Below are 27687 nucleotides of genomic sequence, written 5' to 3' on the forward strand. Positions count from 1 at the left end.
GTCCCTAGTTCCTCTGCCTTTTCTAGACCCAGCTTGTACATCTGGCAATTCTCGCTCCATGAATTGCTGAAGAAGCCAAAGTAGTCTGTTCTTTAACTGACATTATATCTTTATATAGTTGAGGAACTATTTTGTTGTTCAGACATACCAAAAACCTGCGGAAGAAAATAAAAAATACCTACCACCATCTAGAGAGAATTTGGTGGGGATTAATTGAGAGTGCTAGAAAATGTCACTTGCTGGTCAGTCCTCTTTGATATTCCAAACAATTTTAATGCATGAAAGCCAAAGCTATATTTACAGTATATAGCATCAGGCTATATAAAACAAGATAGATAGATAGCCAGACAGACAGACTGACTGATTTACAACTCACCTAATAAAGTACAGATACAAAAGTAGAATTTGCATATAAATATCCACTAGGATATTTGGATGCTAGTGATGAAAGTCAGGAGGCTTGTATTTTGGGTGTGCATCTAAGACATAGTGGGAAATTTCAGTCCTGCCAACATTCTTGAGACTTGTCTTAAATTCACATTTTCAAGTCAGATACACCCCTTGCTGACCTTAGTTGATCTTGAAAAAGCTGAGCAGGGTCAGAGAACATCAGGAAACCTCATCAGAAAATCACCAGGGATCAGCCCAACTTTACTAGTGAAATGCAGTTTATGAATGTGTTGCTTATATCAAATGCGGTATCCCCATTATTGATGATTGATAACATTATGTTTCTAAAAAGATTGAATAGTTCAGCTTAAACAGTAAAATCTTCTTTGAGTCATGCTCAACTCCTGATAACTTTTCACAGACACAGCCATGTAGGTTTCTTGGCAACCATACAGAAGTACTTTTGCTATTGCCTACAGATGGGGCATTTCTCCCATCCAAGTACTAATGAGTCCTGACCCTGCTTAGTCAAAGCTGTCTAGGTTGCTGACCTATAGTTACTGAAACTTAAGTGGCTAATTAATGGAGTTGGAGATGCCTACAAAGAACCTCAAAGTGTTCAGTCACCATCTTTAATGGTCAAAAGTGCCTTGTCCTGAAATGCACTGTTGGGGATACATACTGTAGGAGCAACCGTATATATCTTGTATTGGATTTGGTTCTAATAGGTGACAGCAAAATGGCAGAAAAACATGAACTTTACATTTCAGCAGCAATAGCAAATATTTGAAATGCTGATAATGGTTCATCAGTCCACTTACTATTAGGTAAATTACTATCTTCATGGTGGCATAATTGTTACCAACACCTAACGTTCTCAGATGGTTCCTGGGAGTATCTTGACAAGATCCACAGCTGCTATTTGCCCATGCCCTCCTTTCACCCACTCAGCAGCCACCCTTCTCTCTTTAACAATGCTTTGATGCTTAAGGACATCTCCTCAATTTCTAGAATGGTATCTCGGGAAATGACCATTGTTAGGAACAGGGGTGTCTACAAGGGTAGTCCAGAAAAGCAAGATGGAAGCTATGGCCATGCAGTTGGAGGCCCACCCCTTTTTTTACATGGGTCACATGTGCAACACAGGTTTGAAAAAGAGACAGGACTTCAAACATGCAATTGTGGCCATCATCTTGTCTTTTTTAAACTGTTTTTAGTCCCAGACTTGGAATTAATGACACCACTAAGATAACCCACTCAGATCTGCCGTTGAAACCCACCAAAGAGCTGAAACCCCTAATGGACTTTTTGTGTAAAACACAAAAAAATGAACTTACAATTTGATGATTAGATAGGATAGCTTATAGAAAGAAGAGATTCACAATGTAACTTTAGAGAAACAGGTAAATTGTACTTATAACTGCTGCAAAGAAGATCAGAAGCCACTTCTTTATATCTTTTTTCTTTCTTTTCTATTTTTCTTCTTTTTTCTTTTTTCACTTTAGCTTTCTCTTTTATTTCTTCCTTTTTCTTTTTTCCTTCTTACTCTATTTTAGTTTGTATTAATTTTTTAGTCTTGTTTTTAAAATGTTCAATAAAATTATATTTAAAAAAAAAAGAAACCCATCAAAGAGCTGAGTACCAACTCCTGTTTCAATTCTAGAGTGAACCCTTCAGGACAGTTATGGGATTCTTTTCATTTTTTACAGCCTCTCCTAACTGAATAACTACATGAGTCCTACTAATTACCATTGTAGCGGGAGAGAAGAAAGCAAGATCATTGGAGCCTTGTATGCTATTTAAAATCCTTGATCTGTCAAGAGTTTACATCTCTAATCCAGTAAAAATATAAACATATTTAATCTGCTCCTTGTATTAGTGTGGTTTAAAAATGTGAAGTTGTTTTATATGTTTTGGCTTAGATACCCATTAAGAGATTTGTTTTACATCCCAGGAATTTTTGCAAATGTGCAAAACTGTTACTTTCCATACATTAGTTCTGTTCAAAGTTTTGCAAAACTATCTCTTCATTGATTTTGTTAGCTGGTTCTCATATATAATAAGGTCTTTTCATATCCAACTTGTTTGCACACAGGCATTTTTATCTTATTGATGGATTCTTGCTTCCTTTGCAGTTTGAATGATAGGCAAATAGAAGTAACTTCTAGTTCTATGCTACCTTTTCAGATAATGCATTATTGTGGTGGATATAATTCAACATAAAATATACAATCAAGAACAAAGATATAAATTCAAAATTTTATGCCAGAACCAATTACTTTTTATTTCAAATAAAAGAAGAATCCTATTGAGTTATCAGTCTATGTTGTAGTAATTATTGTTCAGTTAGTATTTTCTGCTAGTATTTAATATTTTTCTCCAGAATACATGATGTATTTGTATTCAACTCCTGACTTTTTACAAGAAAATAATAGATTTATATGTATTCATGTATACAAAGTGCTTTAGTTTTGTATTACAATGTAGCATTATTTAGGGAATTGCTAGGAACTTTAAAAACTGGCCAAAGGAACAAGTTAGAAGCACTTAGTTCTTTTCAGAACACTGTTTCCAAGATGACATCAGTCAGGCTAAACCTTTCCATATAACTGTAACACATTGTTAAGTGGTCTTTTTTATGAATGTAGTTACTTAGATAGAATACAATGGTCTGGTCAATGATGATTCAGTAAAGCTAGTGATTTTTATTTATTAGGATTAAATTGGGAGCTTAAATTTTTCTAATCGCCATCTTGAAACAGCCATATAAACACAGTTTCCACTGAAACCAGCTACTATTGCACTGATTTTCAAATACTAACAAAACTTATGTTTCAGTGAAGAAGAGAGGCAGAAGTTCTCTAAATTACTTAGAAATGGAAGAAGTTGTTGTACTGATAACTGGGATATAACAGGCTTTGAATAATAAGTGTTTGTGATCTAACTATATTTCTTACGTCACTCATCACAGCAAGGCAAGCACTAATGAGGTGAAGAAAAGTATTTTCCATGCAACCCAATATCATGTTGTGATTTGTGTTGGGTGTACATATGGTACAATGTCTGTGGCGTCCTTGGTGCTCTCTGAGCCTTGCTGTTTTCTTGCAGACGTTTCATTGCCAGACTAGGCAACATCTTCAGTGCAAAGAGGGAGCGGGCCTTGCTCTCAGTTTGTATACTGTGGTTTGTCCGGCTTGTGTTGGTGGAGGTGTTGTTCTCTTCTTGAGAGTTCCTCGATTGGGCTGTTGTTTGCTGCTTGGTTGATTGCCTGAGTTAATCATTCCTTGATTACACTGTATTGTGCTGTTTGATGGCTCATCTGGTGTTAATCCTAGTGTTGATTTTTGCCTATCTGGGTGTTGATTGCTGGCAAGGGAGTATATTGGTCTTTTGACTTTTCTATTGTCTCTTTTGAATGGTATGTAAATGTTGTTTACCTCTATGTGTCTGTTGATGGCTGCTTGGTCTGAGTGCCAGGCTTCCAGGAATTCTCTGGCGTTTTTGGATTTGGCTTGGTTTAGGATGCTCACAGTTTCCCAGTTGAAAGTATGGTTGAGTCTGTCCATGTGTTGTGAGATTAAGGAGTTCTCATCGTGTCTTTTGACTGCTAGTTGGTGTTCATGGATGTGCTCTGCTAGTCTTCTGCTTGTAGTCTTTGCATTGTATGTTGTAAATAACTCCTGTTTTTTCTTCTTGGGCTGTTGGGTCTTTTGGATTGCTTAATATGTTTTGAAGAGTTTTAGCTGGTTTATGTGCTACAGTGATGCCACCAACAGACTATTACAACCACATGGCATCCCTTGCCAGCAATCAACACCCAGATAGGCAAAAATCAACACTAGGATTAACAGCAGATGAACCATCAAACAGCACAATACAGCCTAATCAAGGAACTATTAACTCAGGCAATCAACCAAGCAGCAAACAACAGCCCAATCAAAGAACTCCCAAGGAGAGAACAACACCTCCACCAACACAAGCAGGGCAAGCCACGGTATACAAACAGAGAGCAAGTTCCACTCCCTGTTCGCACTGAAGAGTTGCCTAGTCTGGCAATGAAACGTCTGCAAGAAAACAGCAAGGCTCAGAGAGCACCAAGGACTCCACAGTTCAACCCTGAGCTACAAATATTCACTTCAATTGGTAGTACAATGTTTTTACAACATGACCACTACAATGAAAAAGTTACAAAGATTCTGTATAACAACCACTTATTCATTGTTTTGTAAAATGACTGACAATCTAGAACTTTCCCTAAAATGATATTGGTGAGATCTTTATAATAAAATAATGTGTACGGTAGTTGCAGAGCCCATTGAAGTGTCATTTAGCAGTTATGCTGTGTAAAGCTACGTGCGTGAAAATCAGATTTTGGGAGAAGAGAGGCATCAACAGTTGGTAAAACATCTTTTATTTTTTGGCCTTCATAGATTATTTTGTGGTTCAACTCTGGTCAGTGTTTTAGGTCTCAACCCATTTTTAATCTAGGATAGCTAGTTTTGCCCAGTTTTCAGCCAACCTTTTTTTCATAATGCTTGTGGCTACTAATTGGCTTCTGGGTACAGTTCAAGGTGATGGTTGTCATCTTTAAAGCCCTTCACAGTTCAGGGCTTGGACATCTGCGAGACGGCCTTCTCCCAATAACATCTGCCCACAGGGTAAGATCTAATAGGGCAGTCTCTCTTTCTGCCCCCTCACGCAACAGGTGCCATCTGCAGGGGCTGCAGAAACAGGCCTTCTGTATTGCTGCCCTCCTGCTGTGGAATAGCATTTCCCCAAACATTCAAATGGCTCCTTCGCTTTTGGCATTTAAGAAGTTGCTTAAGACCCAGCTATTTGAACATGACCTGGGATCTGAATAATTGCATGTATTTTTCCTCTCAAGCAACTGGAAGTTGTTGATTTGTTTTATTCTGGGTCTTACTGTATATAGAAGGATGCGGTGGCGCTGTGGGTTAAACCGCTGAGCTGCTGAGCTTGCTGATCAGAAGGTCGGCGGTTCGAATCCATGTGACGGGGTGAGCTCCCGTTGCTAGTCCCAGCTCCTGCCAACCTAGCAGTTCAAAAACATGCAAATGCGAGTAGATAAATAGGTACCGCTTTGGTGGGCAGGTAACGGCGTTCCATTTAGCCATGCCGGCCACATGATCACGGAAGTGTCTACGGACAAACGCCGGCTCTTCGGCTTTGAAACGGAGATGAGCACTGCCCCCTAGAGTCGGACATGACTGGACTTAATGTCAAGGGAAACCTTTACCTTTACTACTATATATAGGTAATTTAATGGAACTATACATATGGTTCTGATTATAGTGTCCTATAAATCAGATGGATGGAGGGATGGATGGATGGGTCGATGGAGAAATAGATGATAGATGGTAGTTGCTCATACGTGAATTAGGTTCTTAGCAGCTTTGGCTGACTGCTGGAGGACTGACACTTTTCTAATCCTGAAAGGTGCTTGCATCTAAGAGTGCTGTGAATGAGAGAAGATACCAGGGGTATCTGCAGTGTTTGTTCAAAAAAGTGAAAATGGCAACCACAATGCTGTGACTGAAGCTCTGCTAGTATTTTATGTGTGTTCCTTTGCACACACACACACACACAGACACAGAACAGGCACAGCTTCAATCACACTCAGCTTCAATCGCTCCATCTTGACTTTTATTATCAGAACATGTGGACTCCCTTGGGAGATTCATATATTTCTCTCCTCATTGATATACCTACATGTTGATATTTATGCAGCTATTTTGTTAATTCTGTTTATTTTAAATATTTGTATTGGAGCCTTCAAAACAAGAGAGTTCACTGAGCAAAGTTTTACTCCATTTATTATGGCTTTGATTCTGTCAATTGTTGCCACTTGTACAAAGATGATGTAGAATAACGCTTTCCCTTTCCAAAAGATACAACTTGGGTCAGGACTGCATGGTTGTTTTTAGAAGCTAATTTTATTGTAACTTTTTTTTTGTTCCACAGACACACTGGAATGTTGACAAAGGTGATTTTACAAGAAGTTGTTTCCCTAATTGCTATGCAGCTGTCAGCAGTGGAGTTATTGATGCAAAATATGTAGCTGTGTTCCGTTTGTCCACATTTTTTCCCATGTGTCTAAGTACAATTGCATGACAGAAACGGATCCATCTTAGGAGGAACTGATAACAATAACATTATAAGTTAGCACTCAGGCTGCAAAGTAAAATTACAGTCCTATATATTAGGTTGCTTACTACGGTAGTGAGAACTGTAACGTTTTCTCTGTAATATATTCTTTCCATACAATGTTTTTTTATAAGAACTTTATTAAATTTCAAAGTATAGTTAAAATACAAAATCGAAATTACAGAAAAGCTAGAAGTTAGAACTAAAGAAACAAGAAAAAAACTATAAAAGTGAAAATAGATAGAAAACAGAAACAGAAAGTAACTTCCTACTTTCTCCAATATAGATATAGATACAATTAGAAATGTGATCTCTTACCATTAATTAAACCATATTAACATTATTTCTATCAAAACAAACCATTAATCGGTAAAACCCATAATCAAAACTTCATTTTTTTCCAACCCAAGCAAGTAGTCTAAAAGTGGTTGCCAAGCAGAAACAAATCTAGAAATAGTATTATCTCTTATTAAAGCTGTTAACTTAGCCATCCATACAATGTTGAATGGGCATCTGGAAGGAAAGCTTGCTTGTTAAAGGCATGGAATATCATATAACCAGAATTCCCCAACTGGTGCTTGCAGGCCTGTAGGACTACCTCTGCCATAATTTCCATCTAGCAAGTTCTTGGAGAAGGCTGTCTCATATATATATATATATATAAATGCACTGATAACCATCAGATGTCATCCAACTACTGTGGATTCTAATTTTGTAAGCCGCCTGGAATCACCGTGTGTGAGTTGGGGGGCCATATACATGTATTAAATAAACCAAATAAATAAATAAATAAACATACCATCACTTATCCATGGAACTGACGTTTCATTTATTTTATTTATTTATTTGAGTTTATGTTCAAAGTCCAGCAGAAGCATACCATAACACCAGGTATAAACGTTAAGAAATTCAACCAGGATATGGAACTAAAATTACGTCAGTTGCCTTGATGAATGACCTACATCAGAAATTGGATGGGAGAATATGTTCCTGCTACTTTGCTTAGACTTCTCCATAGTTTTCTGTTGCATAAAGCACTGTATACTTTTGGAATTCCTGGTGACCTTGGGCCTTGGGGTACTGTTTTGTTGTGTTGAATGTATTAGATTTTGTATAATCCTCTATATTAGATATTGACCAAGCAGGGATGCTGGGGACTATTTTTTTTACATTGTGGTTTTTGGCCTGTGGAGTCCCAGAGTATTTGACCCTGTTCTCTGTACTTTTATTATTAATATGAAATCTCTGGAAGAGGTCATGTAGAGTTTGGAGCAAGGTGTTAACAGGTTGTTGGCTATCCAGTACCAAGAATGTGTTTCCCTTGATTATTGACTAAGTTTGATCATGGGCTGAATAAAGGTAAACAACTAAAATCAAATGTAGACAAAATGGAGGCTGTATTGATCAGTAGGAAACCTACTTGGGGACTGAGAATCCCTTCTGGATTGGGAAGCTCTTCTGCACTCCCCAGAAAGGGTAGGTTACATTCTGGCAATGATCAATTGGCCTTGATCCCCCAATTATCTCTGAATTTGCATTTGCAATGACAAGGAGCATATTGCATATCTACATCTAGTAATGCCATCTGTCGCTGTTCTTAAGCCAATCTGATCTGGTGTGATAATGCATTTCTTGGATATATCACAGTGTATTGCAGTGAATTGTAGGTGGAGCAACCCTGAAGGATGTGCATTTAATTAAACGTGGCAGGTAATGTTTAACTGGTGTACTTTTAACTGGTGATCATATATCTTTGTTGAAAGACCTGCAAGTAATTGCCTTCTAGATGCAATTCAAGATGCTGCTTTAATTTTTAAACGTCTTACAGCTTAGGGCCTGAGTGTCTCAGAGGCAGCATTGCATAGCTTGGTAACAATATGACTAAGCTGGAAAGCTGGAAAAGCTCTCTTAAAGATGTCCCTGAATATCAAAGCCCTGTTTCTTGGGCATTAGGAGAAAGCCTTCTGCACTACCAAGATACAGAAGCACTTTCCTAGGAGTTTCTGTTCAGTCAGGCCTCTGAAATGGTTGTTGATGAGTTTAGTTGCTGTATATTTATTTTAAACTGGGGTTTAATTTTTGCATTATTTTTGCTTGTTTTGTTTTGTTTTGTTTTGATCAGATAGCATCCTAGAGGTGGAAAGCTAAGATCTGCATTAAAATAGCATTAATAGTTCTAAAATTATATTTTTATAATTATAATAATAAAACAATTCTGTGTCCATCTTGGGAACAATCCCTTGAATTAGAATGCAAAACCTATACAGTACTATAGTTCAATTATCATTTTATTAGAACCACCCAAACTAAAAGAAAAAGTTCTTCATCAGCCAAAATATTGTAGATATCTAAGAAAGTACAAAAATTCACCCAGATGTTTAACTTCTGAAATCTGCAGTTTAAAATCAACCCCAACTTTGAATGTACCGTTGAGTTAGATGTGGTTGGTATCAGATTACACTCCGTCTCTTTAGCTCGATAACTCCCTAGTTTTGTTGATATAAAGACTGAAATATTTCTTTATATCTGCTCTTCACTAGCCAGAGCGCATATGTGCATCTGGCCAGTGGCAGGAGATAAATTGGGAACTAATGAACTTAGTGTTTTTAGAGCTGGAAAGAACAGTCATTTTTTCTGTACTGCTTTTTCTGGACTTGATTTTATCCACGTTCATACTAGCAGTTATGCCTTCCATTTATCACATTGTCTGAAACTTCACTAGGGGACTATATTATAAACATTAGCAGTCACATTTTTTATTCCATTAACCACACTGATAGTCTGAAGAATGTTCATAGAGTTGGTGTTGAAATGCTCATGGATGGAGTGAAAGCAACATCTGTCTTTCCTTTTGATGCCAGTGTAGCTATGGGGCTTTCAAGTTGTTCCAAAGCATTCCAGGCATGTAAGATGGTGGTTGTGCAAGTGTGTGTGTGTATAAGCCAATCCCCAGGTTTCAGAACTGTTGCTGGGTCAATATTTTTGTAACTGGAGATGAAATTAAAGAAGTTACATATGCTGATAAATACAGCAGATGTCATTGTGTCAATAAATGCAGCAGATGCCACTTGGCCCCCTGTAATGGTGTGTGAGAATGACCTTGGGAGATGGGGGAAAAGCCAGAGTAAGAGAACGGTTGGATAAGAGACAGCTTAGCCTGCAGAAGGAATGTGGAAGTGGCAAACGTCTTGAAAGGGACCCTCCCTAGTTTCTTGGGCTGTAAAGGCAGCAGGGGAGAAATGTACTTCCAGACTTTCAAGATTCTGTTAGTATAACCTTACAATAAAGTAGAATTACTTCACCTGGGCATGCTTCCTGTCTGGACTACCTCACAAGGCTGACCCCCCCCCCCCGCTTCCAAAAAAGGCAATGAGCAAATGTATATAATGACAAAATGATACAATACAGCATTCAGTGACAGAATCAGTGTGGTGGAGTACAAGGGTATGTGTAGGGGATCAAAAAATTCAAGATGGCAGCCACAACTATGCAACTATGCCTTTTTTATGTTGGCTGTGGCACAAGTAAAAAGGGGCAGGACTTTAATCGCGTGGTTTTAGCTGCCATCTTGACTCTTTTGACACTCTCTGTGGACACCTCTGAGTAGTAGACTGTTGACTAGAAGTGGGGAAATCCAAATTCTAATCCCCATTCAGTCATAAAGCTCACCACTGTTTTGTGAATAATGAGTGGGGAACTGTATCTTGACTGGAGCTCCTTGGGAGGAGTGGCGGGATCTAAATGTCATAACAAATAGAAGAAAGCTCTGGAAAAAGCTTGTGCAGATGAAGTATGTATTGGTAATAGCCCACTAAGGGGTCTTACACATTGCTACTGTGTACAGCAGTTTGTCTGTTTTCTGCCAACTCAGAAAGGGTGATGACAAGGACAAAAAAATGCTGCCCTATTCCAAGCTACCACAGCAAATATCAGCAAAAAACCGTCATCCCCACTTTACAGTAAAGGGAAGAAAATTGAATTATTTGCCACCGCTTCTTCCCCAGTTCATGTCCTTACTGCTCACTGCATTCATTTGTCTGTGTAAAAGTCGCAATGATTTTCATGGAAGTCTGAGATTGGAGATCACAGAATGTGAATTAAAATTTAACATCAGTCTACTGCGTTCAAATATTCTTATTATTCTCTAGGTCATTTGGATAGTAGAGTTTATATTGCCCCTGTGTTTTAAAATCTACAAAACTACACAGTTGAATATAATCAGGTACTGCTGCAGAGGGTAGGTAAAGGTAAAGGTTTCCCTTGACGTAAAGTCCAGTCGAATCCGACTCTAGGGGGCGGTGCTCATCTCCGTTTCTAAGCCTTGGAGCCGGCGTTGTCATAGACACTTCCGGGTCATGTGGCCAGCATGACGACTCGGAACGCCGTTACCTTCCCGCCGAAGCGGTACCTATTGATCTACTCACATTGGCATGTTTTCGAACTGCTAGGTGAGCAGGAGCTGGGACTAGCAACGGGAGCTCACCCTGCTGCGCGGTTTCGAACCGCCGACCTTCCGATCGGCAGCTCAGCGGTTTAACCCGCAGCGCTAATCAGGTACTGCTGCAGAGGGTAGCAATGTCTTAATCTGTCTTTCTGATACCACACTTATACACATACCAGACATACACGTGCATACGCTTATGTATATACATCTCTTTCCCTCCATCCTTCTATTTCTTTTCTCACTTTTGGAATATTAAATGTGTAGAATATTCTTTTAAAAGATGTACATTTTCTTCATTATATTTGACTTGATATATCATTCATTTATATCATATAAAGGGACGCAGTGGCACTGTGGGTTAAACTGCTGAGCTTGCCGATCGGAAGGTCGGCAGTTCGAATCCGCGTGACGGGGTGAGCTCCCGTTGCTAGTCCCAGCTCCTGCCAACCTAGCAGTTCAAAAACATGCAAATGTGAGTAGATCAATAGGTACCGCTTTGGCGGGCAGGTAAGGGCGTTCTGTTTAGTCATGCTGGCCACATGACCACGGAAGTGTCTACGGACAAACGCCGGCTCTTCGGCTTTGAAAGAGATGAGCACCGCCCCCTAGAGTCGGACACGACTGGACTTAATGTCAAGGGAAACCTTTACCTTTATATCATTCAGAGATAAGGTCTCTTCATTGGTTTTAAAGTGAGATGGCTTTGGTAAAATGTGCAAATTCCAAATTCATTTGAAGTGTCTTGAAACCTCCCTGCTCACCCCGCCGCCCCCCATAACTTTTCAGAGCAGATTTCATCCCCTACTGCTGCATTTTATAGCATTTCTCTTCAGATGCCTCGCGATGCATTCACATAGTTGTGTTCCATATATATGTCAAAATAAACCCTCAGTTCCTGGAGAACTTAATGGATACATCCATGCTTGGTTTAGGCAATAATATGGAGAAATTGGCCTGTACATTCTTCTGGAATGTTTTTGCATCTTCTCATTCTAGCTTCAAAGCAGGGTGGTCCCCAGTCTAAAATAAAATGTTCAGCTCTGCTGATCTCCACAGCTTGGCTAGATCATGCCGTCTAGCTGGACATGTCTTTTTAAAAAAGCAAATATTTAGTTATATGTTCAGTTCAGTATTATACTATGAAAATATGAAGACTGCTAATGCCTGGCTTTTAAAATGAATGCAACGGGTTAAAGGTTGAAATTAAAATATCTTCCTGCTTTGCTTAACTCATGGGCCAAGCACAGGGATTAATTTATGGCGATTTCAGGGTAAGGGGATAGACCTTAATTAATCCTTTCCTGGAAGTTCATAATTAAGCAGGCCTGTAAAACTTTCCAAGTAAATTGAAAACATTACAGATGTCAATATAATTCTATATCCATTCCAAACATCAAAATTACTGAGTGTGTTTATATGAAATTGCTTTACAGATGAGATTCTGAAAATTGGTTTTATTAAGAACTAAAGAAATAATTCTTTAGTTTTCTGGCACTCTATTTTTCCCCCACTTTTCCCCACTGCCTTTGGGCTTCTGTCTACATTTCTTTTCTTTTTTAAATTCCCATGCCGGTTTTTAACATCCAAGGACTTACTATTTAGCTGGAAGCCACAATAGGAAGGATTCATAGGTAGAGTGACTTCCAAGCTGTCATAAACTCTTATTCTCATTTTTCTGCCTCCCTCTTTGGAGTGAAACATCCTAATAGGGTGAACTTTAAACTACGTATTAGGTATTTAAGTGTATTCCAGAACTATCAACCTTGGAGTTTCTCTTTCCTAATTTTGTTCTTCCATATACCCTTGGACAGTATAAAGAAAGAGTTGTAGTATTATTACAAAATATGCTATTTTGGGTGGAGTTCACTGCAAATAATTTTATCTTAACATCTCTTGTACTTGTCTAAGGAATGCACAATCATTTTTTTTTCCAGATAAAGAGCCAACTTCTAATAGGAGGAAATACTTTGCAGCCTCACATCTTAAGGCTGACTCTTACATGAGCATGAGAGGCCCCCGGAATTGTTGAATGTAATGTCACCACTGAACAAAACTCTTCCGGCTGGGCCATAACTGTTGCATTAATACAGGATTGTCCAGCCGAAACTAATACTGTGTTGAACATATGACCCCATGAAGCTGTCTCATGCAAAGTCTTTTTCAAGTACTCAAAACCCAGTGACAGTGAATCAACTTGTGAGTGTGTCAGGTCATTTGTTTATTTTATATTTGTATTTCAAATTTTGTCACCACCCATCTTGCCCGAAGTGACTCTGGGCGGTTTACGATAAACTATTTCCATTCCTATGTGAAATTATTGAAGGATCTAAAGAGGGCTTTCATACCTATATCCAAATTATAGATAAGGAGGGCCCTATTTCATCAGCACTACTGTAAAGACATGGGGGACGCGGTGGCGCTGCGGGTTAAACCGCTGAGCTGCCGATCGGAAGGTCGGCGGTTCGAAACCGCGCGGCGGGGTGAGCTCCCGTGGCTCGTCCCAGCTCCTGCTCACCTAGCAGTTCGAAAACATGCAAATGTGAGTAGATCAATAGGTACCGCTTCGGCGGGAAGGTAACGGCGTTCCAAGTCGTCATGCTGGCCACATGACCCGGAAGTGTCTATGACAATGCCGGCTCCAAGGCTTAGAAACGGAGATGAGCACCGCCCCCTAGAGTCGGATTCGACTGGACTTTACGTCGAGGGAAACCTTTACCCTTTTACTGTAAAGACAGGCTCCCCATAAAGTGGAGCGATCCTTCTGCACGTCCAGTATGTATTGGGGCTCTCTATAAATATTATACTGAACGTGACTAGATGAGTCTGCTGCTGAGTTCTTTATCCCCAATAGCTCCATTATTTCAGCATTTTAATGCATCAAGGTTTTATAGGGAAAGATGATTGGTCCATGATGGGTGGACAATCTTTTCTCTCCTGCGGGCTTTGCAGTTGGAGTTGGAGACTGTACTTGCCCATATTGTCTCCTGTAAATTTTAATGTAATCGTGGAGTTGGAAGGGACCTTCAAAGTGTTCTTGTCCAACCCCTGTCCAGAGCAAGAATTCTCAGACCATCCCAGACAAATGGTGTCCAACCTTTACTTGAAAAACTCTAGTAATAAAGTGTCCATGATGGAGCACTCAGGAGACAGGTTCTTTCACTGCACAATAGCTCAGGAAATTCCTCCTTATTTCAAATTTGGATCTCCCTCTGTAAAGCTTTCACCCATTGGTTCTTGTCCTACTGTTAGTGCTATGGAGAATAAATTCATACCATCTTCCTTTCTCTTCACATATTTAAAATCTGCTATCATGTTTCCCCTTAGCGTCTTCTCCTTTAGGCTCGGCACACAGTTTCTTTAACTGTTCTTCATAGGATTTAGCCCCCAAGCCCCTCACCATCTTCGTTGCTCTTCTCTGCATCCTTTTCAGTTCCTCGGCATCTTCGTTGTATTGTGGCAACTAGAGCTGGACACAATATTCCAGGTGCAGTTTTACCAGCACAGCATAGAGGAGAACTATCACTTTGCGTGATCTCAATACTATACTCTGTTGCTGCAGTTCAAAATTGCATTAGCTCTTTTGGCAGCTGCAGCACGCTGCTGGCTCGTGCTTATTCTGTGGTCTGCCAGCACACCCAGATGCTTCTGGCAAGTATTAGTGCTAAGCGAGATACCTTCTATCATGTAGCTGTGCACTTCACGTTAGCAAACCCTGCAGACTTTGTGTCCAAGCAGAGATGTCTTCCATCTTCTTTCTACAGAGCCTTTTCAGTGGAATTCAAACAAGTGTTTTCCAGCAGGAAGTTACAGATAGTTGCAAAAACTGATCAAAAGTGAACATCTGTCAGGCAACAAGAAGTTAACTTGAAGCCCTGCAAGTTATGCAGTGGCTCCGTACATGAGCCGTGGAGGCTCCTATTTCCCCTCTTAATCATTTTCTGAATTTTGTTTTTGATTCTCTCAGGTCAAAGGACTAAGCTCAGCACTTTGAAACCGTTAGGCTCCATGTTTTTATAACATGAAAATAAACAAATACTTTATTTATTGCGTAAAATATTTGTGTTTTTTTCTCCCCATTTTTGCAGGCAATGGCTTGGTATCCTCTAGTCATAGGAGCCTGCAAAACTTGAATTCACAATCAAATTATTTGTGATTTTTGGATTTAATTAAGACTTCAGGGTGTTAGAATGGCACTCAGCCATATTTCCAGCAGGAGTTGAAACCTGAAACTCTCCAAATATTGGGCTAAACTGTTATTCATGATCCTTTCTAAGCTTGCTATGGCTGCTGAGTGTTTGAGTCTAGCAGCATCTGGGTAGTTGCAGGATCTTGTTCCCTGATTTTCTTTTAAACAAGAAAGATATTTATCTGACTTTTCAACCAAGGAAGTTAAATAATAGTTCTTATAATAATGATAACATTCAAAGAAAAAGAATTCTTACAGATTCTGTGTCCCCATTTTCTTCTGGTTCAAACTGATAAAATGGGGAGTTTTTATTAGATGCATCTAGAATTTCACATATATGGTTTGACAGTATTACAAAATAAAGCCATTATCAAGCTGTTGTTTATTTATTTTATAGACAATGATGATGACTTTTTACATTGAAAAACAATCAGACATAGATGTAACAATGTATGAGCCCTATTACTTTGAGGCAAATACATGATTAAAATCATTTAAGCACAGTAATACTGAAAAATAACCCAACAAGGTAGCTAATTGAGAAAACCCACATCTTTCACAAAAGTAAGAATCATTCACATGTAAAGGAAAGCATTTGTCATGAAATATATAAGACAGCTTTCTCTGACAGATATTGGATTTGGCCATACTTAAGCCTGTCAAAAGGGACGTGGTGGCACTGCGGGTTAAACCGCTGAGCTGCTGAGCTTGCCGATCAGAAGGTCGGAGGTTCGAATCCGCGTGACGGGGTGAGCTCCCATTGCTAGTCCCAGCTCCTGCCAACCTAGCAGTTTGAAAACATGCCAATGTGAGTAGATTAATAGGTACCACTTCGGCGGGCAGGTAATGGCATTCCGTTTAGTCATGCCAGCCACATGACCACGGAAGTGTCTACAGACAAACGCCGGCTCTTCGGCTTTGAAACGGAGATGAGCACCGCCCCCTAAAGTCGGACACGACTGGACTTAATGTCAAGGGAAACCCTAAGCCTGTCAAAAGGTCATGACTTCTAAGCAAGAATGTTGTGAATTATAGCTTATAATGGGCAAAGAATTATATAAATCCTCAGAAAGCCACAGTACATAGATCTCTTGGAATAAAGTATGCTGTCAAAACACATTTCTAAAATTTCAAACCTACTTTAATACATAGATATGCCTTAGGCAAAATGAAAATCCAGCTTATTTCTCTGTTTTCTGTATGTCAGTGGCTAAATCATTTTTTTCAATTTGAACAACCATGTGGAATTGATTAATATGTGTATCATACAAAGAATGATTTGCCTGAGATAGATGGTTTTGGTTCATCATTTGGATATCTTTATATTTTCCTGTATTTTGTAAGAAGTTTGATTATGGGAGTCAAAGTCCTTTCTATTTTTATTTTGCTTTATGTATTTATGCCATTTCGTATCCTGCTCTTAGTACTGCTCTTTCCCCAGATGGATTGCACAGATAGCTTAAAAAGAATTTATATATATATATGGATGGGATAAGAGCTATTAGGTTGGGCGGTATTTTAGTTTTTGACTGGTGCCAAAGACATCCTTTAAACTTTCCTGGGGAAAAAGTCTCCATCTCACCTTTGAAGATGGGCTCTCCATCTTAGTCATAGTCCTCTCCTAGACTATGTAGACTTTAGATATAAAAAACAGTCCTTAGAATTGTACCCAGAGACAAACTGTTACTCACAGCGGAGTCTAAAGCTTTGTACACTTTACAAATATAGTAGTCAAAAACAATCTACATTATTCTTGTCCGTAATATCTATTGTCTTCATTATATCTTGGAGGAAATGTTTTGGCAAGCATCAGCGCTAGCAGTTAAATTCAAGTATACATTATAACATGCATTTTTTTAACTTAGGAAATTTATTGCCAATAATGATGTGTGACATCAGAAAACATTTTGAACCCAAACTTACACATTTGTTTTCAATATTACTGTTTCTTATACTCTCCAGTTAAATAAGATTTGTAACAAAGAAAAGTAGTAAAGATAGATATCACAGTAAAGGTCAATTCTACCTGGTAAAGCCTCCTTAGTAATGCAAATATACATAAAGATTAATTTCCTTTTTGCCAATAACAACAATATACAAATAAAATGCTAAATGTGGGCCTTTGAAAAACCTGTTCTGCTTTAAATATTAATTTATGTTCATCTGTGTACGTATCTTTCTACTGTTCACAGTAATGAGATATTATAAATACACTCTAGCAGTTTTCTCCATCTATGAACTTTTCATAGCATAAAAGTGCATAAGCTGATCTGTACATTTATACACAGCCTTTATAGATGAAAAATGCTTCCTAAGCAGACTAGCTAATTCAGTCTTCCCAAAGTTGGAGTCCTCTAGTTGTATTACACTCTATTTCCCATAAGGCTAAGGATGATAAGTACTGTAGTCCTATACTATACATCTGGGGTGTACTGAGTTGGGGAAGACTGACTTGGATTTTTTAAAAATAGGTTTTAAAAATTAGACAAATATATGAGATCTATTGAAAGAAATATCAAATGTCACTTTCCCCCACAGCATTCCAAAATGAGTAATTCTGACTAAGTGGACAAAATGTGCTGTTGAGTTGGAGAGCAAACAGAGCATGCAGAAGGAAGGCTCTTTAACTAGTATTTAGGAATGTTCAATCTCAATCCAAGAATCAGCCATCTGAAATCCTCAGATTTTATAACCTCAGGATTCCTCACTGAGTCACTTTCAATGGCCTTTAAAATCACCCCATGTGGTGGACTTTGTTCCTGCTGTTGCCTGATCTTCATCCTTGTTAGAGAATGAAAGGAAATGCCAACCTAAATGTTCAGAAATATTTCAAACAGGAAAAGATCCATGTTTGAGATTCTAATATACTGTTTATGGGTGATTTGTTAACTGACTGTGTGCTATCTTGGTTCTATAGTAGTTTATCTGATCACTCCCAGGGCCATCTTGCCTCTAGAGCCTCTTGTATAGATAAGGGTTGTCCTGACCTGAGGTTGTTGTCACCCCACAAATGTGCCTACAATACCATTAGTCTTGAGAAACCAAGTTGATTACCTGTCGACTCAACTCCTCCTCCAGAGGAAGTGCTACAAATATGAAGTCAGAGTTGGAGTGTTCTCCCTGGAGCTGTGAAGCAGCTGGTGTCCTGATGGCAGGACTCTCACCTTGGCCTGTTTCCCAGCTCCTAACATCCCTCTCCTCTCTACAGTCACCAAGTCACTGTGCTATCTTGCCATCAACCCCCCCACCCCCCATCCTCTCCAGTTAGTCCAAGGGGCAGCTTTGCTGCTCTGATCTCACAGAGGTCAGCTGGTGTCTTGAGACTTTTTTCCCCCTTGCAGTAAAAGGCAAATGCTGATAGGGAAGAACAAATGCAGAGAGAAGTTGCTGGCTTGTCTTACACTCTCTTGCTGGCTCCGTGAAAGGATGGACAGCAGCAGAGGAGCCACTGGTGCAACTTCATAAAATTACTGTTTAAATTTTGAAGGCTGAGGCCAATGGTTATACATGAGCCCTTAATTATACCTTCTGGGCTCAGGTAGGATCACTTCTACCCTCCCTGAGTTTGTATATTCTACAACAGTTATTGTGGTTATAGTTTAGCTTGGATTGTGAGTCCTGATCTGGGGAAAGGCCTAAGGCTGATGGTAGATATTGCTGCATGGAGGTCCTTAAAAATAACATCAGCCTGTTCCTGACAGTTTTGCTTAGATATGGAAAAGAATAAGACAGCAGTCATGCCATCAACAAGTATTTATGTTTGCATTCAGTACAATGGTAGTATAGCAGGCTCATTGGTCTGCAGCCTAGTTATGTATGGCCAGTATAGTGGCCAGAGATTCACGGCTGTGGGAAGGGTCTGGACTGGTGCTGCAACTGCTTTGTCTTCTTTCTGTAGCTGTGGCTGGTACTATTAAGACTGCATGGAATTACGCTATCACATGTTAATTTTCACCATGATGTGACAGCTGCTGACCTAAATGTGGAATGTTAAGTTATGGTTTCCCTTCTGTAAACTTAAAGGTATGTTTTGGGCTCTTTCTTCACCCATTGAATAAAAATAGCATTTTGAATCTAGATCTGGAAATACTTAATTAAGCCCACTGTAATTTAAGCTCATTTAATTCTCCTTGTTTTCAATCGCCATGAATAACATCTCCCATTGTTTTCAATGACACTTAAAGCCATCTAATCCTGAGTGAATCCCAACTGTTATGTACATTCGGATTTGAAGAGGTGGCATAATTATTATGATTTCATGTGTAAGCTTAGCAAATTCATTAGAAATGATAATAGCATCTAATAGAATATAACCTTTGAGGATTGTAGTCAACCATTTCAGATTCATGCATCCAATAAAGTCAACTGTGGTCCATGTATTTTTATACTATAATAAACTTTATAGCATATTATAATAAAATTATTATAATATACTACAATAATATACTATGAAAACTAAAATTAATTAAGGTGCTCCAGGATTCTTCATGGTTTTTACTGAAAAAAACTAATGCAGCTACTCTTCTACAAACTATTTAGACATGGTTCATGATAAAAAAAAAAGTGATAGGCAACAGTGGCAATGAATTATTCATCATCTGTAAAAATATAATCTCTATTATATACATAGAAAAGAATAGTCAAAGAGAGATGAAGACCATTTTCTTGCCTCGGAAAGCATGGCAAGGCAATTTAGTTTCACTGGCTTTGAAGCAAACTGATAAATCACATTTATGTGCAGCTTTTTCTCCAGAAACTCAAGGCAGCATGTATGGGGGCCTTCCCTCATATATCCTAACAACAACCCTGTAAAGTAGATTGAGCTGAGAGACTTGGGGGTGGGGGGTAGGGGCAACTTATTGAGTTTCTTAAGATGTTTCTGGAATGCGCTGAAGGAGCATTACAAATGGGGCACTTAAACACAAAGTTTAAATGCCCCCAATCATCTAAACCTTTTGCGAGGAGCTAGAACAGATAACGGTACTGGAATACTGGAATTGCTCCAAAGTCGTCGTGTCAAAATTAGCTTAAACCCAAATTCTGACCATATATGAGGCTGAAGTATTATTTGCTTCAAAAATGTAAATAGGTTTTTGTGTATAATGAATTTCATCAGGAAAATGCGTCTGCATACTTTTGGAAGAGGGACGTTAGCAAGAGAAAGATATCAAAAAAGAAAATGTAACAGAATATTCTTAAATTGCACTCAATACTGGGGGAAGGTGCCAATATTGGATATAGGGATTTGGGGGTACAGGGGAATTCACGGCACAAAGCTTTTGGGTCTCATCATCATTTTAACCTTTTTAAAAGGTTTTCTATAGCCATTCATGTTATCATCGGAAGCTCCAGGCCATGTGCCCCAGAAAATCCCATTGCGAACCCCTTTATATTTTTTGTTATAATATTTGCCATTGAGATTAGCAGCCAGACATGCATCAAACCACCATCCAGAGCTATAATATGCTCCACAGTTGCCTGAAAGGTACCTGTCATTGTCCCTGTCTGGGGTGGTAAAGAACTTTTGATCATGGTTGTAGTATTTGTTAAAGTGCAAGGCATCCCCAGCAGTGCCACTGAAGCTGCCAATGGTTAACCGATATTTGAGATATTCATTAGCAACATAGAACTGGTCATATTTAGCATATTCTCTGGCGCCATTGAAATCTTCAAGTTCAATCCTCAATTGCATCTCCTTGCTTTTGGTCAGGAGGTGAATTTTGTCATTGCCTAGCCAGAACTCTTTCCCATTCCCAAAGCCATTCTTGTATTCCTCCCAGGTTCGGTTGAAAGAAACACTGCCGTCCTGACGCATCTGGAACACAGTCCAGCCGCCTCCAAAAGATTCCATGTCGCAGTAAACATCAAAGCTGCTGTTTCTGGGATCCGGGGTAATTTTGTAGATCCCATTACGCCGGTTTCCTGCTGCGAAATAATTGGAACAGTCTCCTTGCAGAAGCTGGATAACTGGGTAGAGGGAGGAAGACAGCAGTGATCACAACTGACAGGCTATTTTTACTTATCTAGCACAATACAAAAGGAAGCAATAAGTATGAGACCATATGTCCAAAGAAGAAAAGTTTTTATGTGTGTTAGAGTATGTATGTAGAATATATTATTCAGTGCAGCTGAGGACTGCTTTCCTTCCTTCCTTCCTTCCTTCCTTCCTTCCTTCCTTCCTTCCTTCCTTCCTTCCTTCCTTCCTTCCTTCCTTCCATCCATCCATCCATCCATCCATCCATCCTTCCATCTTTCCATCTTTTCCTTTAATAAAATATCTTACAGTCATTGAGATCTGTACAAGAACTCTTAGGGGCAAACATTTTATTATCAAGTTTCTTACTGCTATGTGACAGCTCAAAATGTTTACACCACCGTTCTGTGAGATGGCTTTCTCTGGGTGCAGCTTGAAAAGAGCTGTCTCTATGATTTTTATATCTCCGTGGATGTCAGATCTGCACTTGACATTTGTCAACTGTTGCATTCAACATGAACTACTGTCCTTTCAGGGAAAACAGATTGATTTATTTTTAAGAAAGTTGGCTGAAGCTTGTCTGTTATGGTCAGTTATTTTGTAGAAATAACAGTGGTTCTGCTACCTGTCTCTGGCTATTATGCACATAATGTACTCTGAAAATGGTCATTTAAAAGGATGACAGTGATTTCCTGTAACAGCGGTATTGCATAATTTCTTGTTTTGGACCAAACAGGAATGTAACACTTTAAAAAAAAAACTTCCAGTCATTTCCCAATTGTTATAAATGTTTGTGTCATTAACATTTCATGCCATTATGTCATTGTAATAGGCATTAGAAATGACATGTTCTTGGATTTTTTTTTCCTTACCCAAAAATCATTAACATGCAGCATTTAATTTATATTTTATAGAGAAGGAAATGTTGATTCTTATATGAATGTGCTGGAATTATCATTTGAATATGTGAGGGAGCCAGAGTATATTGTTTCGAACACTTAGGCTATTGGAATGGAATGATTCTGCAGATCACATACGGGTAGTCCTTGTTTAATGAATGCCCTGTTTAGCAACCATTATGATGGCCCTGAAAAAGTAACTTTATGACCAGTCCTTGCACTTATGACCGTCGCAGCATCCCCACAGCCACATGATCAAGATTCAGCAACTGGTGGTCATTACAACCATCTCAGTGTCCCATGGTCACATGATTGCCATTTGTAACCTTCACAGTTGGCTTCCAACAAACAAAGGCAATGGAGAAGCCAGCAGTAAAATCGCAAGTTGTGGTCACATGATGTCTCCCTTAATGACTTCATTGTTTAGCGATGGACTTGCCAGTCCCAGTTGTAGTCATTAAGCAAGGACGACCTGTAATCAAATAGTAACTGCTAATTTTTGAACATTGGGGCAGGATTTCATAATTGGGGAGAGAGATTCTTAAAAAACCTAGTTATTGCACCCCCATCAACCGATGTAAATATCTACTATACACAGTCCAAATTCAGAGGAGGGCTACCAAGATGGTGAGAGATTGAGAAACCAATTCTATGAGGAATGGTTAAAGGATTTGTTTAATCTTCCAAAAAGATGACAGAGGGGAAATGGGATGGCACTCTTCTAATATCTGAAGGGCTGACATGTAGAAGAGTGGGTGGGCTTGTTTTCTGTTGCCCCAGAGGTCAAGACCAGAAGCTGTGGGTTAAAACTATAAGGAAGTAGGTTCAGGCTAGATATTAGGAACTTCCTGAGTGTATGAACTGTCAGCCAGTGGAACAAGCTGCCACATGAAGTATGAGTTCTTTTTCAGTAAGGGTCATCAAACAGGATCATCATCTGTCAGAGAAGCTGTAGTCGATTTTTCACTGAGCAAGGGGTGTCTTCTATTTATTTAGTACAAATGTTTTGATGCCACATCAGCCATCTGACTCTAAGTGGCTGTTTAGTTGGACTAGGTGATCTCTAAGTAGTTTTATAATTCTATAAAAATGCATCTGCTAGATAGTTTAATTATATGATTCACATGTCCTGTTCTTACTCTCCAGAAATGGGGTCACTCATATGTGGCTTATTTGGGTAGATTCAGGGTAGTTTAACATTATGAATGTGGCATGGAAATAATAGAGGAAACAATATTTCTCTGATAGTAGTTAAAATGTTAGTTTTAGGCATAGTCAATATGCAGACAATGCACTGAATTTCCCCATGGTTCTGATGAAGTGCTTTCCACCTATCCTGGTGACTGAGGTGTCTGCAGGATATGGTCAAAAAAAGTCAAGATAGCAGTTGTAATGGTAGAAACAAAGCTTAACATAAAAAACAAGCTGAGTTTTGATTGCACTGTCATGGCCACCATTTTGACTTTTTTGACCACACCCTATGGACACCCCTGGTTCCCAGTTACTGGCAATCACCCAACTTCCCTCCAGGGCAATGGTGAAAAAGCATTTTAATAGATTTTATGCACCCTGAGGCAGAGTTAAAATAAGGGGCAGTGCTACTACTCTAAAGACAACAAAGTTATAGAAATTATTTGGCAATTCCTATTTATTTCAAGACAACTTTTGGCCAATTCACACAGAGAATTATTTTAGCAGAAGTGCAAACAGTGGTAAGAAGTCTATGGTGCATCAAAGATTTTGAGTTATCATCTTAGTGACCCTGATTGGGACCGTTGGGGATTGTAGTTTAGCAACATCTTGACCACAGATTCACCATCCCTATGGTATGCCAACTCTGAAAGAAGGAGGACCAATTTTGGGGGGAATCTAATAGAGCATCTTGATTCACTGAGGAAATACAGAAAATGCCTACATAATTCACTTGTGCTTCAATTAGAGGTGATGTTAAATGTCTGATTGCAGTCAACATATCTGGTTTTTAAACTGTTGAGCTGGACTTGTGGGTGGTAAGGCATTAGGAATGTTGCGTGCAGAAGTTTTTAAAACTCTTTTTAAAACCCTTTCCCTATATCTACACTATGGACATAATGAAACTGACCACACATTCCAAGTGAAGCTTTCATTAATTATGTCATTTTCTTTCCTGAAGTAAAGAATAAATTTAAAACAGTGTAAGAATGCCCTCATTCTGATCTCCCCAAGTCCACAATTGCAGTTTAAATGGGCCATTTAAATAGTGATGATATATTTATCCCTTAAGCATCCTTACACTGTTTGGGAGGTATACCAATGGCAACAATTTATTACTGGTCCAAATTTCTTTACAATAAGAATCTGAAGTTTATTAACAATAAAATTTCTTTACAATAAAATCTGAAGTTTATTAACCATTCAATATGCTTTCAGATTAAATATTTGTCTCTGCTTCTGGATGTTAATAATCAGAAATGTCAACTGGATTCTTAGGTTTCTCTTAAAATGTTACATTTCTTGGAAAGATCCTTGAAAAAGATATCTGAAAGCCAAAATAGATTGTTTGAATGCCAACAGCCATCACTTACAAAGTATCTATTGTGGTTAGAACAGGATACATTAAAGATAAAGCAACTCCTAAAAGCGCATAGTTGGAAGGAAATTGTATCCAAAATAATAGCTCATTTTACATTGCTTATATTATGAAATTTTGCCAAGATTCCACTCTTGGTATATCATGTGCCATCCATTTGGAAGGTATTATTCCTGCTTAGATCCAGACATTTGCAGCTGAGAAATATTATCATTTGTGCCTTTCCCTGTAAGACTATAGCAAACATACTGTAAAATTTATGGCATGCAGTTTAATAACTTTTTAAAAATAATTCAGAAGAATATTTCATCATGAACCTTTTAGTTTTTCAGTTTGAGTTCTTTGAAAAGTTCATGTGCACGAGAGTTTCACATCACTCCAGTCTAAAACTGAGGCACTGTTTAGCATCAATGTTCTGAAGCTAAAGCTAAAAACAGTAGAAAAAAAGTACAGATAAAATGTTATTCAGGTGTTCTAGTCCCATCATAAGTGGTTTGAAAAATTCATCTCCCCACTTCACCCCTAAAACCCCAACCCAACATAGATACAGTCTCTACTCTCACTCCTGTTCCAAAACTCTGCTTCCTTAATATTTTCTCTGTGAAATAACCTTATGGATATAAAAGAACTTCACTGCAAACTCAAGAACATTAATCATCATCAGGAGAACCACCTCTCCTGATATTATCATTTATTGGATTCAAGTAGTCAATAATTAATAATTATAGGATGTCTTAAATAAGTATTAACTTATTGTAACATAGGCTGCTCCTTTGATTTAATGTACAAACGATAGCGAGCTTGCTAAATTACGACTATGATATGGATTGTATTTTTTATCATGTCTGAGAATTTTGTCGGACACTTTTGAGCATTTTTAATTGTACTGGTCTATGACTGTAATAAAGAATGAACTGAACTGAACTACCTCTGTAATAAAATCAAGACTATGCATTAATTGGACCTGATTCAGCCCTGGCCAGAAACAAAATAACTGGCTACATAACTGGTACCCCCTTGGTACCCACCCCAGTGAACAGCAAAGGATGCCCTCATCCAACCCAGTAAGATACAGACCAATGCTGTGCCAGAGCAGCCGATGATAGTGTGCTTTGTCAGTTTGCTAATATTTGACAGGCTGTCGCTTCTCAGCAAAAGTACTCAGGTTCTCATAGGCTCATGTTCTTTCAGAAACCCAGGAGGAAGTCTGCAATAAATTGTCCCTCTGTGATTTTGCTGGAGGGGTTGATCCAAACGTCTACAAAAACTGACGCTATATGTGGGCTCTAAATCCTTTCACAGAAACAGAAGAATCTGTAAATGCTGACTGATGCTGCTTCTCAGCTGAGCTAATAACAATATTGGATTTCACTATTAATTTCTTCAGCCTTATTCATCTGCTGCTTTTCTCACTCTTCAGAGGTTCCCTAATGCCAAAACAATCGGGTTTAATTAACTTCTAACCCATTACTTTTTCTTTTAGGTGGGTATCAACCGACAAATCCTTGCGTCTTTGTAATGTGGTTCAACAACATTCTGAATATGATGCTGTTTTAATACTTTAAACACATGCAGCAATGGTAAAAGCCAACCTACCTGGCTCTGGTTGCGTAGCTGTACATTGTGAAGAGCACTTAACATCCAGACTGTTCACAAAAAATGTCAGGTTGGCAACTTTATTGTCTACATAGTTTTCTACATTGTTCATGTTTATGAGGTTCATTTTTTCCAGACGGCCATGTAAAGTATGGATCTGGTTCTTTGCGTTCTTCAGACTATCTGACAGCTTGGAAACCTTGTCCTGCAGGTCCATTACTCGGTTATCTTGTATTTTGCTCTGATTGGTTGGGCCATCCATGCCAGGCGGCAGAAATTCGTTGTTCTCCTTGTCTTGATTATCATCTGCCTGGAGTTTACAGTCTTGGCAGGATTTCTTTAAATCGTTAACCATTTCCTTGAGGTGCTGCACTTCTTTGAGGGTCTTCTCAATCAGCTGAAACTGTTTGGGTAGCTGGATGGCCATTGGAGGAAAGCTAACCTGATAGGGGCATTCCTCTCCATCACATTTCCCACTGCTCTGGAGCATGAGAGAACAAGCAGGAGACACCTTTTCTTCTTCTCCCCTTCCTGCATTTTCTTCGGATAGAGCAAGCCTGTTTGTAAAAAGCAGGGTTACTGTCTGCAGCAAAGCTGTGTAAGCAAGCTTCATCTTTTCTGAGAACGCAGCCCAGTGAGGAAGTATGCAGAGCTTCGGAAACTTTTATATAGGGCAGCTCGCTGGTGCCTGTGAGTTATCACAGACTGTCTGCACTGTTCTCAGAAAAAGGGTGGGTGTTTCTTGCATCACAAGTTGCAGTGATATTAATAGCAGAGTGGAGTAGCTAACGTGAGGGAAATTACCCAAACTCACATGCTGTTCAGTATTATCCTCAGCACTTGTCCACGTAAGCAACATTAATCAGGATACACAGATGTAGATCATAAGATTTCCCCCCTCCTCACTGATATTTTAATCTGTTTTAGATTGATTTTCTTTGGAAAATCAAAACGGCCTGTGTTTGGTATTAAGTAATAGTTTATGTTAGACCAGAAGAAAATTCTCTTTCCTCTGGCCCTTTCTTTATACCGTATCTAATTGTATAAGCCACAATCATGACTTCTTTTCCATTCTCCTGTTTTGTAAAGCAAAATACACCAATGCTCCTGACTCACTCTCACCCCAGTCATTTTGACTATACTTTTTGGCACTTTTCCCAACCACACAATATCCTTTTTGAGGTGCAATAACCACAAACTGAATCCCAAGCTTTACTGGCTCAGTGATTGCATGAAATAATTATGATACTAGCATTTTAATTTTTAGTTGCTTTCCTAATGATGCATGTTGTCACCACTGACATTTGCAAGTCCTTGGTTGCCCAAGAGGGATGCGGTGGAAATTGGTCATTGGCATAGAGTAGGACATCAGGCATATATGGAAAGGGACACCTGCTGTTTTAAAGCCAGAAGTCTCTAAACCATGTAGGGAAAATAAAATGCTTAGCATTCAATGATTGCTCA

At 38.9% G+C, this 27687-nt stretch overlaps 1 protein-coding gene across 1 annotated transcript; it reads right to left on the bottom strand.

The window, feature by feature from the left end:
• Nucleotides 1-17651: 17651 nt before the first annotated feature.
• FGL2 (fibrinogen like 2) lies at nucleotides 17652-26941 on the bottom strand. Its single transcript, XM_063308075.1, has 2 exons — nucleotides 26224-26941; nucleotides 17652-21152 (listed from the first exon to the last, which is right to left on the bottom strand). Exons 1-2 carry the CDS (start codon nucleotides 26834-26836, stop codon nucleotides 20449-20451), a joined length of 1317 nt encoding a protein of 438 aa, XP_063164145.1. The 5' UTR covers nucleotides 26837-26941; the 3' UTR covers nucleotides 17652-20448.
• Nucleotides 26942-27687: the final 746 nt, after the last annotated feature.

This window comes from Candoia aspera, chromosome 7 (assembly GCF_035149785.1).
Source record: "Candoia aspera isolate rCanAsp1 chromosome 7, rCanAsp1.hap2, whole genome shotgun sequence".
Classification (NCBI taxonomy): domain Eukaryota; kingdom Metazoa; phylum Chordata; class Lepidosauria; order Squamata; family Boidae; genus Candoia; species Candoia aspera.